The following is a 17,079-nucleotide window of genomic DNA, read 5'->3' on the forward strand; positions in this document are numbered from 1 at the left end:
CATTTTATTCACATAGAGAAGAGATAGCACAAAATCATCTTCACTTGTTGGCATTAATTTTCCTTACCCAACAGACCTCAATACGTGGCTGACACAGGGAAAAGTTCTATGTGCAGCACCTCTCTCTTGCATGCCATAGCGGAAGAACCTGTACCCTCCCTGACAGGAACATATATACATCAGAGTTGAGCCTGATGCCATAAAACATGCCCATCTTAATCAGACTGTCTCCAGTGAATATTTACATATGCTTGTGTTCTAGTTTGCTAGCTGCCAGAATGCAATACACCAGAGATGGATTGGCTTTTAATAAAAGGGGATTTATTTTGTTAGTTCTTCAGAGGAAAGGCAGCTAACTTTCCACTGAGGTTCTTTCTTACGTGGGAAGGCACAGGATGGTCTCTGCTGGCCTTCTCTCCAGGCTCCTGGGTTCCAACAACTTTCCCTGGGTGATTTCTTTCTGCATCTCCAAAGGCCTGGGCTGCTGAGTGTTGAGATGAGGTATGCCGAGCTGCTTAGGCTGTGCTATGTTGTGCTCTCTCATTTAAGCACCAGCCAATGAAGTCATTCATTGCAGCAGGCACACCTCCTAGCCGACTGCAGATGTAATTAGCAACAGATGAGGGCCACGTACCATTGGCTCATGTTCACAGCGACAAAACTAGGTACGTTCACCTGGCCAAGTTGACAACTGAATCTAACTACCACAGCTTGGGACAGTAGGGGAAGAAATGTGCTATCTACTAGGGGATTGTGTTTTATTTTGCCAGGCTGACACATCTGATCCTGAGCACAGGATGTATCTGTGCATCCTGAAGAAAGGGAGCAGGCTGTGCTAGGACTCTCCCCCACCACAGAGAATACAGTCTAGATAAACAAATACTGATAAACAAATACTGACAATAAAGTGTGATCAACGGAAACAGAAATAGTCCTGATGAGTCGTGAAGGAGGGTTAGGGTGGGTAGTTAAAGATCAAGGAAAGCTTCTTGGAAGGAAAACACTTGCAGAATTTTCAAGGACAAATAGTTCATCACGTGACATACTTTTTTTCAGAGACAAAGTGCTATCTTCGGTGACCTTCTTCTGAGGTATTCCCTATATTCCACTCACATGTAAGGTAGGGGGAAACGATAGTACTAGCTGGATTAAGGGGCTTTAGAATGGAAGTCACGCTATTCAGGAGGAGGTAGAACGTTTCCGCCATCTTTCCTTGAAACAGAGCCAACTTGAGATGCAATTTAGAGAACACAAAAAGTTTCTGGCATATTTCCCCCACCTTTTTATGTCTTCAGAAACCTCTTCTCAGCTTCACAATAAAGCTTCTGCTGCCCCCACTGCCCCCAGATGCTCCGTGTTACCAGACCTCCACTTTCTTCCCCTTTCACATCTTCCCCACAGCTAAAGAATTAGGATAATAATCTGATTATATTCACCAGCTGCTTGGCATTCGTGTACACTTCATAGTCACTTTTTTTTTTGCTATTTTTAAGTACCTCTAAAGGTCCTTGTCATATAGTAATTTGAATTTACTGAGTCATAATTTAAATCATAAGTCATACAGTACAGTTTGCCTAGTAAGAGACGCAGCTGAATGCTTTGCATCCACATCTCCCTGATTATATATATATATATTTTGTATGCTGTGTGGTGGGGGTCACAATTCATTCTTTTTCCATGTGGCTATCCCACTATTGTAGCACTATTTGTTGAATTCCAGGTCTCCCGCACACCTGATTATCTTTTCATTTTTACACTAAATTTTGAAAGGATATTGAAAAAAAAAATGCTTCTGAGTAAACACATGGTCTCCAAAAGAAAGCCACTATCTAATATTAGTAAAAGATGTGAATAAATTCAAGAAATTGGTGCTTCTTAACCAGGAATAGTGTAACTGTATAATTGATTTTAGTCTTATATGAAGGGCACACAGAATATCAAATCTTCATCAAAGTGAGTTTACTTGTTCACTAATTCAATCAATAAATATTTCCTAAACAGGCACTGTGTTAGGACCTGGAAATACAGAAATAGAGACATGGTCTCTGCCCTTGTGAAGCTGAAAATCTATAGGGAAGCCAGATGTTAAGCAATAAATATAATAAAAGGTCATGAGTGTTTGACAGGGGAAGCCCAGAGAATAGGAGCTTAGGGCAAAGGATTATCAAACAATAGTCCAGGAGTCAGTAGTCTCTGTGAGAAAGTGATGGTTAACTGGGGACACAAAAAAAATTTCTGTGGGGGAGAGGGGGTGATCTAGGCAAAGAGAATTTGAAGGTTTACTAATCTCGAGGCATCTAACTTCAAAATCTGATAACTGGAAAGAATAAAGACTTTGCTATGACTTGGAGGGCAAGCTGATGCCCTCTACTCCATTCATATCACCGAAGGATGTCTGGCCCAATAAAGAAAAGCCCAGGATCAGATGGCTTCACAGGTGAATTCTAACAAAAATTCAAAGAATTAACACCACTTCTGCTCAAACTCTTCCAAAAAACTGAAGTAGAGGGCACAGGACCTAATTCATTCTATGAGGTGAGCAACATCCTAGTAACAAAGCCAGGTAAACATGCCACAAAAAAGAAAATTACAGGCCAATAGCCTTTATGAATATAAATGCAAAAATCCTCAACAAAATACCTGTAAACTGAATCCAATAGCACACTAAAAGAAATTTACCATTGTGCTAGCCCAGAGCCATGTATCCCAGAAAAACATGCCCTTCAACTTAGTCCATTCCTGTGGGTGTGAACCTTTGTAAATAGAACTTTTTGATGGGGTTACTTCAGTTAAGGTGTGGCCCAACAGAATCAGGATGCGTCTTAATCATATTACTGAAGGCCTTAAAGGGAAGGCCACAGAGAGAGAAAGCCAGCGGGACCAGCCAGAAGCTGAAAGTCAGTGGAACGAGGAAGAGAAAGGAAAAGCCAGGAGAGACTGCCATTTGCATTGCCGTGTGTTCTAGTTTGTTAGCTGCTGGAATGCCACATCCCAGACATGGAACGGCCTTTAAAAAAGGGAAATTTAATAAGTTGCAAGTTTACAGTTCTAAGGCCATGAGAATATCCAAATTAAAGAAAGACTACAAAAATGTCCAGATTAAGGCACCAACAAAAGGTTACCATCACTCAAGAAAGGCCAATGAAGTTCAGGGTTTCTCTCTCACCTGGAAAGTTACATAGCGAATATGGTGACATCTGCTGGCTTCCTCTCCAGGTCTCTTGCTTCATGAAGTTTCCTGGGGGTGTTCTCTTTCTTTATCTCCAAAGGTTGCTGCCTGGTGGTCTCTGAGGTTCTCTCCTCACTCTGAAGCTTTCTCCAAAATGATTCCTCTTTTAAAGGATTCCAGTAAATTAATCAAGACCAACCTGGAATGGGTGGAGTCACATCTCTCTCTATTCAAAAGTTCGCCCACAATTGGGTGAATTGCATTTCCATGGAGGTAACCTAATCAAGTTTCCAACCTACATTATTGAATAGGGATAAAGAGAAACAGGTGCTCCCACAAGATTGGATCAAGATTAAAGCATAGCTTTTCAATAGATGATAAAGACTGAAATGGTATGATCTATGATTACCTAGAGTGTATAATGATAGTGACTAAATGTACAAATTTTAAAATGTTTTTGCATGGGAAGAACAAAGGAATGTCATTACTGCAGGGCGTTGAAAATAGATGGTGTTTAATATTTAAAAATTTTAACTATATGTGAGACTAAAGCAAAAAATGTTTATTTGGTACAATATTTATATTTTGACTAGTACATTTCCTAATATAACTTATGTGGACAGCTTAATTGAACACCATAAGTACATGGAACCTCAAGTAGGGCATGAGATTTTGTAGGTTTGTCCAGAGTGATGCCTCAATAAATCCCAGAATGATTTGAACAGTGAGTAAAAAAGTATTTGCAAAGTCCCCTTGGGGGAATGGTGAGAAAGAGGGAAAATTCAAATTCCCCAAGTGGAGAATTCTTGATATTCTCACAAGCAGTGGGGACAATCAAAGCAATAGGCTGAGTCCCCAGTCTCGGGGTTTGTTCATATGAAACTTAACCCCACAAAAGATAGGTCAAGCCTACTTAAAATTAGGCCCAAGAGTCACCCCCAAAAGAACCTCTTTTGTTGCTTAGATGTGGCCTCTCTCTCCAGCCAATACAACAAGCAAACTCACCACCCTCCCTCTGTCTACGTGGGACATAACTCCAGGGGTGTGGACCTTCCTGGCAACGTGGGACAGAAATCCTAGAATGAGCTGGGACTCAGCATCAAGGGATTGAGAAAACCTTGTAACCAAAAGGAGAAAGAGCGAAATGAGACAAAATAAAGTGTCAATGGCTGAGAAATTCCAGAGTCGAGAGGTTATCCTGGAGGTTATTATGCATTAAATAGATATCTCCCTGTTAGTCAAGATGTAATGGAGATACTGGAGGGAACAGCCTGAAAATGTAGAGCTGTGTTCCAGTAGCCATGTTTTTGAAGATGATTGTATAATGATAATAGCTTTCATACTGTGACTGTGTGATTGTGAAAACCTTGTGTCTGATGCTCCTTTTATCTACCTTATGGACAGATGAGTAAAAAATATGGATAAAAATAAATAATAGGAGGAACAAATGTTAAAATAAATTTAGTAGATTGAAATGCTAGTAATCAATGAAAGGGAGGGGTAAGGAGTATGGTATGAATGAATTTTTTTCTGTTGTCTTTTTATTTCTTTTTCTGAATTGATGCAAATGTTCTAAGAAATGATCATGATGAATATGCAACTATGTGATGATATTGTGAATTACTGATTATATATGTAGAATGGAATGATCATATGTTAAGAATGTTTTTGTTGTTATTTTTTAAAAAAATTAATTAAAAAAAACATAGCTTTTCTCAAGTACATAAATCTTTTCAAACCAGCACACTATGTGACAGAAAAGCCAAGGACCAAGGATCATCAGCAGTCAGCCCCAGAATACCATAGTCTTCTGGGAGAAAGCATCTCCTTGATGACACATTGATTTTGGACTTTTCCTAGCTTCAAAACCATGGACCAATAAATTCCAACTCTTTAAACTTATCCACTGCATGGTATTGGTTTTAGCAGCCAGGAAAAGAAAACAATGACCAAATGGGATTTATCCCAGGTATGCAAAGATGGTTCAGCATAAGAAAACCAGTTAACATAATATAACATATTAACAGAACAAAGGAAAAAAAAAAACATGATTATCTCAACTGATACAGAAAAGGTATTTGACAAAATCCAGCACCTCTTCTTGATTAAAAAAAAAACACTTAGAAAACTAGGAATAGAGGGAAATTTCCTCAACATGATAAAAGGCATATATGAAAAATGCACCACTAACATCATACTCAATGGTGAAAGATTGAAAGCTTTCTCTCTAAGATCTGGAACAAGACAAGGATACCCACTGCGCTGGTTTGAAAGGATGTATGTACCCTAGAAAAGCCATGTTTTAATCTATATCCCATTTCATATAGGCAGAATAATCCCCATTCAATACTGTATGTTTGAAACTGTAATCAGATCTTCTCCCTGGAGATGTGATTTGATCAAGAGTGGTTGTTAAACTGGATTAGGTGATGACATGTCTCCACCCATTTGGGTGGGTCCTGATAAGTTTCTGGAGTCCTATAAAAGAGAAAACATTTTGGAGAATGAAGGAGATTCAGAGAGAGCAGAGCAGAATGACATAGCCACGAAAAGCAGAGTCTACCAGCCAGTGATCTTTGGAAATAAAGAAGGAAAATGCCTCCTGGGGAGTTTCATGAAACAGGAAGCCAGGAGAAGAAGTTAGCAGATGATGCCGTGTTCACCATGTGCCCTTCCAGCTGAGAGAGGAGCCCTGACTATGTTCGCTATGTGCTTTCTCACTTGGGAGAGAAACCCTGAACTTCATCAACCTTCTTGAACTAAGGTATCTTTCCCTGGATGGATGCCTTTGATTGGATATTTCTATAGACTTGCTTTAATTGGGACATTTTCTCAGCCTTAGAACTGTAAACTAGCAACTTATTAAATTTCCCTTTTTAAAAGCCATTCTGTTTCTGGTATATTGCATTCCAGCAGCTAGCCAACTAGAACACCTGCTGTCACCAGTTATTCAACATTGTACTGGAAGTTCTAGCCAGAGCAGTTAGGCTAGAAAGAAAAGAAGTAGGCAAGAAAAAGAAGTAAAAGGTATCTAAATTGGAAAGGAAGAAATAAAACTTATAATATTTGTAGATGACATGATCCTATAGATAGAAAGTCCTGAAAAAAATCTACAGCAAAGCTATTGGAGCTAATAAACAAATTCAGCAAAATGAAGTGGTACAAGATGAGCACCCCAAAATCAGTAGTGTTTATATACACTAGTGTTCTGGTTTGCTAGCTGCCGGAATGCGATATACCAGAAACAGAATGGCTTTTTTCAAAGATAGAATTTAATATGTCACTAGTTTACAGTTCTAAGGCCAAGAAAATGTCCCAATTACAGCAAGTTCTTAAAAAATGTCCAGTCTAAGGCATGAAGAAGAGATACCTTGATTCAAGAAGGCCAATGAAGTTCAGGGTTTCTCTCTCAACTGGAAAGGCATGTGGGGAACATGGCAGCATCTCCTTGTTTTCTCTCCAGACTTCATTTTGCGTGAAGCTCTCCCAGGGGCATATTCCTTCTTCATCTCCAAAGGTTTATGGATGCATGAGCTCAGGCTGTCATCATTCTCATCACCCTTTCGTGGCATGCTCTCTCAGAATCTCATCATTCTGAAACTTTCTCCAAAATTCTTCCTCTATTAAAGGATTCCAGTACACTAATCAAGACCCACATGGAATGAGTGGAGCTACAACTCCCTCAATTCAAAAGTTAGTACCCACAATTGGGCAAGTCACATCTCTATGGATATGATCTAATCAAGTCCCAATATACAGTACTGAATAGGGTTTAAGAGAAATGGTTGTTCCCATAAAATTGGATTAGGATTAAGGCCTGCCTTTTCTAGGATGCACAAATCCTGTCAAACCAGCACAAGTAGTAATGAACATTCTGAAGTAGAAATTAAGACAAAAAATTCTATTTACAATAGCAGCTAAAAGAATCAAATATCTAGGAATAAATTTAACCAAAGATATAAAGGATTTATATAACAAAAAACTACAAAACATTGCTAAAACAAAGAAAAGAAGACCAAAATAAGTGAAAGCACATTCCATGCTCAAGGATTGGAAGACTAAATATTGTTAAGATGTCAATTATACCTGTTCTAGTTTGCTAGCTGCCAGAATGCAATATACCAGAAACGGAATGGCTTTTTAAAAAGGAGAATTTAATGAGTTGCTAGTTTACAGTTCTAAGGCCGAGAAAATGTCCCAATTAAAACAAGTCTATAGAAATGTCCAATCAAAGGCATCCAGGGAAAGATACCTTGGTTCAAGAAGGCCGATGAAGTTCAGGGTTTCTCTCTCATCTGGAAAGGTACATGGTGAATACAGTCACAGTTTCTCTCTTGGCTGGAAGGGCACATGGCAAGCAAGGCATCATCTGCTACTTTCTCTCTTGGCTCCCTGTTTCATGAAGCTCTCCAGGAGGCATTTTCCTTCTTCATCTCCAAGGGTCGCTGGCTTGTGGACTCTCTGCTTCGTGGTGCTGCAGCATTCTCAGAATCTCTTATTCCCCTTTTATAGGACTCCAATAAACCAATCAAGACCCACCCAAATGGGTGGAGACATGTCATCCCCTAATCCAGTTTAACAAACACTCTTGACTAAGTCACATCACCCAGGGAGATGCTCTGATTACAGTTTCAAACATACAGTATTGAATAGGGATTATTTTACCTTTATGAAATGGGATTTATATCAAAACATGGCTTTTCTTAGGGGGCATACTTCCTTTCAAACCAGCACAATACCCAAAGCAAGTTACAGATTCAGTGCAATCCCAATAAAATTCGCACACCCTTCTTTGCAGAAATGAAGAAGCCAGTCATGAAACTTATTGGGGGCCCTGAATAGTCGAAAACATTTTTAAAAAGAACTAAGTCAGAGTATACATCTTAATTTTAAAACTTATTACAAAGCTACTGTGGTCAAAACAGCATGGTACTGCACAAGGACAGATATATAGACAATAGAATTGAATTGAAAGTTCAGAAATAGGCCCGTGTCAATTGCTTTTTGACAAGGGTGCCAAGTCAATCCTATTGGGGAAGAAAAATCTCTAAAACAAATGGTGGTGGTACAAATGTCCATATACAAAAGAGTGAAAGGGGACCCCTATCTTATACCAAAATTAATTCAAAATGGATCAAAGCCCTAAATATAAGAACCAGGACTATAAAACTCCGAAAAGAAAATGTAGGGGAGCTTCTTCAGGACCCTGTTTCAGGCAATGATTTCTTAAATGTTATACCAAGAGTATATGCAATACAAGAAAAAATAGATAAAGGGGACTTCAAAATTAAAAATTTTTATGCATCAAAGGAATTCATTATGAAAATAAAAAGGATCCTAAAGAATAAGAGAAAATAATTGGAAATTACATATCAAATAGAAGTTTAATATCTAGAGACGTAAAATGACAATTACTTATGATCTCACTAATATGAAATAATTAGAAATTAGAATAAGCAAGTCCACAGAAACTAGAATATGCAGGTTATAAGAGACTGTGTTGAGGATAGGAAATGGGGAGTTAAAACTTAAGTGATATGAATTTCTGTTGGGAGTAATGGAAACGTTTTGGTAATGGATGGTAGTGAATTCCATATCTTTATTAAAGAGGGAAATTTTAGGCTGTGTACATGTACATCTTGCTAAAATTTTTTTTTTAATAGTCTAACTCAGAAAAAAAAAGGGGACATTATTGGGACAACTGAAAAAGTTAGAAGAGGGACTGGATGCTTTATATCAGGATTGAATTTCTTGAACTTGACAGCTGTACTTGTTTTCAGGAAATGTACCTGTAAGTGTTAAATGTTAGAGGAGCATAATGTATGCCACCTACTCTCAAATGATCAGATAATAGACAGATAGGCAGAAAGAAAGATAGATAGATAGAAGATAGGAAGAAAGAAAGGGAGGGAGGGAAGGAGGGGAAGTAAGGAGGAAGGAAAGGAGGAAAGATAAATGTCACAAAATGCTAAAAGTTGGTAAAATCTGGTTTTCTGGGTAAGGTGGTTGTTCTAGTTTGCTAGCTGCCAGAATGCAACACACTGGAGACGGATTGGCTTTTAATAAAAGGGGATTTATTTAATTAGTTTTTCAGAGGAAAGGCAGCTAACTTTCATCTGAGGTTCCTTCTTACGTTGAAAGGCTCAGGGTAATGTCTGCTGGCCTTCTCTCCAGGCCTCTGGGTTCCAAAAACTTTCCCCAGGGTGATTCCTTTCTGCATCTCCAAAGGCCTGGGCTGAGCTGCGAGTGCTTCGATGAGGTATGCCGGGCTGCTTGGGCTGTGCTACTTGTCCTCTCTAATTTAAGCATCAGCCGATTAAGTCAAACATCATTCATTGCAGTAGGCACGCCTCCTAGCCGACTGCACATGTAATCAGCAACAGATGAGGTTCAAGCACCATTGACTCATGTCCGCAGCAACAGAACTAGGTGCTTTGGCCTTTCATCTGGCCAAATTAACCACTGAATCTAACTACCACAGTGGCATACTGTAGTTCTTTGTATTTTTTGTATTTTTTTGCATGTTTTATATTATTCTTACAACTTTTTTTGTAACTTTGAGGTTATTTGAAAATAAAAAGTTTTAAAAAAAGGATGCATGACTGTCTGTGGTATTAAACACAACCTGAAATTGCTAAGGTGTTACATTATTTACTTAAATCAGAACACAGTTTTGGGCAATGCTCTAAATGAGACTTTCTTCCTCAGGTACAACCAAGAACTGTGATAATTCCAGATGATCTGAAACTATCCTATGAGAGTTTTATGAATCAAAAGTAAGTGAGACATTCCCAAAGCCTGCCTGTGCCAGAAAAAAAAAGAAAAAGGAAAAGTAAGAAAAGTAAGTCAGACAGATATTCTCCCAAGCAGTGGAAACAATCAAATCAACAGGCTGAGCCCTCGATCCTAGGGTTCACCCCTTTGAAACTTATTCCTGCAAAGGTTAAGCTAAGCCTCCTTAAAATTAGGCCTAATGGTCATCCCCAGTAACCCTCTTTTGTTGTTCAGATGTGACCTCTCTAAGCCAACTTGGCAGGTGAACTCACTGCCCTCCCTGCTACGTGGGACATGACTCCCAGGAGTGTAAATCTCCTTGGCAGCATGGGATTGAGAAAGCCTTCTTGGGGAAGAAAAGGGGGAAGAGAAATGAAACAAAATATTCATTTGCTGAGAGATTTCAAATAGAGTTGAGAAGTCATTCTGGAGGTTATATTCATGCATTATATAGACATCCCCTTTTAATTTTTAGTGTATGAGAATAGCTATTGGGAAATGCCTGAAACTGTTGAACTGTGATCCAGCAGTCTTGATTCTTGAAGATGACGGTACAATTACATAGCTTTTACAGTGTGACCATGTGATTGTGAAAACTTTGTGACTGACACTCTCTTTATCCAGTGTATAGACGGATGAGTACAAAAATAAAGACAAAAATAAATAAATAAATAAATAATGGGGGGTTAAGGGGTAAGGGATGTTTGGAATGTTCTTTTTTATTTTTATTCTGATTCTTTTTTTTTGGAGTAATGAAAATGTTCAAAAATTTATTGTAGTGATAATGAACAACTATATGATGATACTGTGAACCATTGATTGTATACTTTGGATGATTAAATGGTATGTGGATATATATGAATAAAATTGCAAAAAAGTAAGTCTAATATAAATTGAGATATTACTTTAATTCTGAGTATATTTGTTTGGGAATGCAAGACAGTGGATTGAGAAACCTAGTATGTAGAATGCATAAGGAATGCTAAGGGAGTGGGCTCTTTGACTGGTTTCCTTTTCTGGTTAATTTACAGTTAAACAACAACAAAAAACTTTTTTAGCCTTTTGCCTGAACAACTATTGAAGCTACTGTAGAAAGTTTTATTTTCTTTTCCACCTTCATCACAACAGTGTACAGAATAGGATAGAGATCTCTTTGATAACTCATGCAGAACTAAATGCAAATTCTCCATTTAGATAACATATCTAATTCGGAAGATATGGGAGATTACACATAATCTGTCCTGAGTCCAAACATCCTCTGATATTTTAAATAACTAAATCCCTGTTTTCAGTTTCTTTTGTTGTCATTTGCTGCTCTCTTATCAAGATTGAGTGCAATGGAAATAAATTCCTGTCAAAATTCTGATTAGTAGGGTAACAAATAGTCAAAGTTTTTTTCTGTATTTAAATATCAGATGGCAAAGAAGGACCTAGTTTTGACTTTATTAAAAAACTCAAAACATGTACTCACCCGGGATAAGACACTTAGGTAGGTGGACTTGCCTTGCACTAGAGGGTTATAGGAAGGAGACACACAGTCAACCTTATGTATAACCAACCAAAGAAATTATGTGTGATCTAATGGCAATATTTAAATTTTTTCTCATAAAGAGAACAATAATGTAGGAAATAAATAGGCCTTTGTATAACCTTGTGCTGCACAGTGATAGATATGCCCATTCCTTTTATGACCTCAGGACCATTTCTTCAAGGCTGAACTGTAGACTCAGTTGCATTGAAACCAGGTATCAGGTGCCTGGTGCAAATACCCAGGACATGGGTATTTGGACAGCACAGCCTCTAGCACTAATGGCATTTACCTGCACTGACTCTATAATAATCTTAGAGCTCTTACTAAACATCTAAAGACCACAATAAAAAATTCTAATAACTCTTTATGAACTTTGCATGATTAACTGAACTATTTAAAATCAGGATTTTCTGAGGAGAAGTTCACTCTTCTATAAAAGACACTTTTGAAATTTTTTGCCCCGTGTTGTTTATCTTGCTAGTTTGGTAATTTAAATAAACTTCCAAATCCCAAAGTCGTTCGTGGGTTTTATTGTAAACGAATAGGTCTTATCCCTTTAAAGCTAAGACCAAGGGCTGAACCAATCCTAAAATCAATGTTAATACCAACCGTAAGTATCCTAAGATTGGTTATTTTTTTCAGTGTCAGGAAGGAAAATATACTACATCTGTTTGAGACTTATGTGACTATAGACTCATGGTTTGATTCTGTCTGTAGCTCATAAAATCTGTCACCATAGTTTTAAAGTCTCACTATATATACAGGCAAGTGGAAGTGTCCTCACGGAAATAATGCTTTTCTTTAAAACGTGACTTTAATTATGGCCATTGCAGGACAATGACATTTGTTGAATGGAAGGAAAGAAGTAATGGAAGGAGGAAGGAGTGAAAAGATGGATGGATGGATAGATGGATATTTCAAACTATTCAGTCCCACAAATATCATCTGCCTACTTGCCCAAAATGGGTAATTGAAGGTGTTTTCTCTTATTTTCCCAGTACCACTGACTGCTCCAATGGTAATTGAATCAAATAAGCTGTCTGCACTGACCATTTTTTTAGTTCGTTTAATTAATTCTTCTTTTAAACAGTACTATTAACTGCATTTACAGTGTTGTGCTACCATCATCACCATCCATTGCCAAAACATTTCCATTATTCCAAAGCTTTAACTTAAAGTGTTTTGGAACAAAACGAAATAGTTGTGGAATGTTTTTATGGAAATAGAAACAATGAAACGAGTGTAGGGCCTTAAGTAGTTCATCAACATTTATAGATCTTATCAGTTTTTAGAAGCTAAGCAATTTAAACAAATGTGGAAACAGTTTGGTCTCATATATATTGATTGAGAGTCACTTCCACAATCTTGGACATTAGGAGAAATAGGATGTGGTAAAGATATTTTTCTGTAAAATTGCAAGGTTATAGCCAAAATATCCTCTCGTTTTTGCTCTTAAAGGGAAGATTATTGATTGGGAAGAGTTGCTTCTTTTTTTTCCTCTGGAAACTAAGGAATTCATTTCTTAATCCCTCCCCTTTTCAGACCATATATGTCCTGACAGTGGACTAAAAGATGTTTGTAAATGAAGGTTTTCTTGAAATCCATGAAAATACCATAGGTAAAAACAGCTTGATAAGTCGTGTTCAGGACCTCTCATCTCACACAGCTGCAAAAGGTTAACAGCTACTAGATGCAATGGTTTTAATATGCATAAAGACCTGTTCCTTCCCGCCCAGCCCTAACCAATTAACTAATGTGTTTCCTTGCTTCTTCCAATCAGGATGATGAGCATCCAACCCCCCAAAGCCCAAGCTCTACCCAGATCTTCCCCTGATGACATCCCAACAGGTTTGATTTGTTTTGGAGTACTGGTAGTTTGAGAGATACTATTCCAGGGTAGTGGAATGAAAAACTGGATTCCTAAGATAAGTTCTAAATTTTCTGAACAAATCCCCATTTCCTATCCCTTTCTCTTTCTCAAATTGCTTTTTGACCTGTTTTGACTGGTTTCCAGCCCTCTCCTCACCCGAGTCCCATATCTCCCCTCTTCAGACCTCCCAGGCCCTCAGCCATGCCATGTTCCTGCTCAGGATTTCTCCAGGGTTATATGGCTCTGCATCATTCCTTCTAGAGAATTCCATAATCCATTTGCTGAAAAATTTCCATAGAGACATGGCACAAACTAGATAAAAGTACCTCCACAGACCAGCCTGATGGTAGCACAAAGATGGGAAGGAAACTATATCTTCATGCCCCTGGTATTGCCGTATTGGTCCTGAACCTTCCACCCCACAGGTTTCCTAAAATACCTGCCTTCTCCCAGCACCTACCCAATGCTATTCTTACCTTCACTTGCTATTGATAGAAAAAAGTATAGAGGCTCTGTTGCCAGCTTCAACCTTGAGCTAAGTCTCATTCTTTAGAGCAGCCAAAACTGGACTGATTAAAGATGGGAGCGGGCCACTTGACAGTGATAGAATTCAAGGCTTTAGCACAGCACAGACTTTGTCCATCTTCTCATTTGCTACCATATAACCTGAAGCCATCTAAGTTTTTCTTTCATTTGATAAACACAATATGGAAAACCAAGATCATTTTCTTCTTTTTGTACATATGGGAAAGTCTAAGCTCTATCCTGGGAGATTGCAGGTAAACTAGAGTCATAAGTGAACAGAGAAGACATGTAAAAAGGAAATTTGAGGAGAGGATATATTGGGGAGTGGGGAGTGCCAAAAGGGAGGACTAGGGATTCAGGTAAGAGCTAAGGTTTGGAGAGATCATTTTAGTGGAGTGGAAGACTACAATACCCAAACGAATCCTTTCTGATATCTGAAAATATGGGTTGGTTCAGGGCTCTCATTTACCAAATTAGAAAGAAAATTCTAGAACTAAAAGCATCCACTCAGTGAAATCTACCCACCTCCCTACCACCCCTGTCACTCTGGTCTGCTGCCATCTCATTCTTTTAAAGCCAAGAGAACACTGGGTGACAGATACATGCAGTTAGTTTCATGGTTCTCTATACCAGCCACACATTCACTCCAATTTTCCCTTGAACCTGTACTTTTTAAGGCCTGACCTCAAAAAAGGATGAACCACACACACACACATCCATATGCTTATTTTCGATTATTATCAATGCTTACTTTCTGGTCCTAGAGTCAATGTAACAAGATGCCTTAACCAATTTGTTAGCCCCAGAAGTGTAGCTCAATTTACAATAGGAGCTAGACTTGTTATACACAGGATCAGCATATTATGTTCTTGGATGGACTTGTTTCTTGCTTATAGAATCCACCCTAGGACAGCAATCTTGGAGGTGAAACTGTATAGATGTGGTTGTGGAAATAGCTGGGAGCTAAAGCTTGATAGATCCCTGCTAACTCCAGTTGGGATTTTTCCAAGCTGAGCCTTGGCTTTGTGAATGTTCTCTGAGAGGTCATGACAAAAGCACTACCAAAGAGCAGAGACCTGGGTTCAGATCTAAGCTCACTGTGCAGACTTGGCCAAGTTGTTTAAACTCTGTGGGCTTCCATATTCCCACCCCTAAAACCGGAGCAGTGTTTTGCCCCACCAAGAGCAGACAGCACAAGTAGCCTTCACTTTTGATCTGCCCAGAAAAACTGCTGACACTGCCCCAGCCATACTTGTTGACACAGCTTAGTCATGTCCATACTGCGGCACGCATTGCTTATTACCGAAGCCACCACCCACCTGTGCTGTGTTCTCTGTGGACATGCTGTAAATACCACATAGCTGACATCTCAACAAACATTACTGTCTGACTCACTCTATTGGTCACAATAGTGATTTCTAGCATTTTTATGGATTCACCTAAACCTTATATAGTAGCAATAATTCTTAATGAGAACCAAGTGAATGGAAATAGTTTATCTGTACAAATAATGGGAATTCCTTCTGGTCTCATATATCTTTGCATTATACTAAGAGTCCCATGACACCCAATGAACATTGGTACAGATGCTAACCACCTGACCTGGGCCTACCACCTGGCATAGTGGCATGATATGGTACAAAGAGGACAGGGTGAAGATTCACAAGCTCTGTATTCTGTTACCAGGTCCATCAATGTCTGTGGCACTGGACCTCTGTTTCCTCTTCATTACACAATGAGACTGAACTGAATCCTGAGCTTGTATGAGTCTGTAAATCTCTCATTCAGCTGGACTGAGGAGCTTGTGCCAGAGAATTCAGGTTCCAATTCCCTTAGTCATTCCAAGATTCCCAGTGGAAAGAAGTTATTTTATGCACAGATTTACTCTCCTTGAAACAATGTGTCTTCCTGAAAAGTTTAATATTAACCAACTTTTTGTAAATAAAATTAGATTTTAAGAAGAGGTCAGGATGGTAAGGATTTTAAGGAGCCCTCAGATGAATTATTTCATAAAATGAAGGTTCATTTTGAAACGCAAGTACTTTCCCCCTACTGCTGCCTTTTTGTAAGATTTTGGTGGCAGTGGTGGTGGTTTTTTCAAGAAAAGTCTGCTGAGAATTGAATCCTTTTTTCCCTCTGATTAACTTACAACTCCAGACATGTTTTATCTTCATTTTAATTGAACTACAAACTCTTAATACTTGAGTTTTTTGTTTCCACGTACTTTTTTTTCTGGCCTCTTTGACAAGATTTTTAAAACATAAATGTTGTTTTTAGAGATAAAGTGGCTGTATTCAAAGGAATTCTTACATGAATTTTGAGTCCTTTTTATAAGATTGAAGAAGTCTTTGATGGCCTTTAGTTATTTTGAGTTTCTTTAAGGATAGAATTTAAGCATAGCTTGTCCTTCTTACACTCCTCTAGAGAGCGTTCACTACAGACTGCCCATTCTGGGTCCCAGGACATCTGTCTTCCACGGACTTCTCTCAGAGACCTACAAAACTCTGCAGCAGACGCAACTGCAACTCTCTTCCTTCCCCAGAAAGGAGCTAGTCAGCAAGACAATGAGGCAGTCAGTGGCTGGAGCTTGTCACTTTTCAGACTCCTAATGAGAAAACTACCTCGCCAAGTCCTTCTCTGGCACTGGTGCCTTCTACTCATAATTTCCTCCTATTTCTAAAAAGATGACTCAGTTTTACCTTTCTAAGAATTGCTGGTATTCTACCTCTTGTCACTACCTTCTCACCCATTTCTCCAAAAGACAAAATGGTTTGATTTACATGATTAAAAAGATTTATTGATTACAATGACGCATTGTATCTATTTTGTTAAATGTTCTTATCTATGTTATTATAGGCAACAACATCTTTCTGTTTCTAAAACATTTCAGCCCTTTTTTTTTAGGCCCCAATGCATCCCTCATGAATTCAGCCTACTAAGAATGAAGAAGAAAAATGAAGGTCACCCTTCTGTCCTTATCTCTGTCAGTTAAATCTGCTGGGTGACAGAGGATACTGTGATGCAATAACTGGAAACTGACAAAAATGATTAATTGTTGCAACCCTTGAGGACAAGAACTGTGCCTTGTCTTGCCCTTCCCACATCACCCCCTTTGATGACCTGCATGTATCAAATGTTCAGCTAATCTTTGCGCCGTCAAACCCATAACAAGTAATTATGTTTTGTAGTTCAGACATTTTGCTTTGAGGC

At 38.6% G+C, this 17,079-nt stretch overlaps 1 protein-coding gene across 2 annotated transcripts in view; it reads left to right on the top strand.

Moving 5' to 3' along the window:
• Positions 1 to 16,676, top strand: part of C4H1orf105 (chromosome 4 C1orf105 homolog) — a 60,669-nt gene extending 43,993 nt beyond the window's left edge. For both annotated transcript variants that reach the window (XM_077156986.1, XM_077156985.1), the window contains exons 5-7: positions 9,878 to 9,945; positions 13,255 to 13,322; positions 16,294 to 16,676. In XM_077156986.1, the coding sequence (XP_077013101.1) occupies positions 9,878 to 9,945; positions 13,255 to 13,322; positions 16,294 to 16,478 (321 nt within the window). In that variant the 3' untranslated portion in view covers positions 16,479 to 16,676. The remainder of the gene's footprint in view (positions 1 to 9,877; positions 9,946 to 13,254; positions 13,323 to 16,293) is intronic.
• The last annotated feature ends 403 nt before the right edge of the window (positions 16,677 to 17,079 follow it).

This window comes from Tamandua tetradactyla, chromosome 4, assembly GCF_023851605.1.
Source record: "Tamandua tetradactyla isolate mTamTet1 chromosome 4, mTamTet1.pri, whole genome shotgun sequence".
Lineage (NCBI taxonomy): Eukaryota > Metazoa > Chordata > Mammalia > Pilosa > Myrmecophagidae > Tamandua > Tamandua tetradactyla.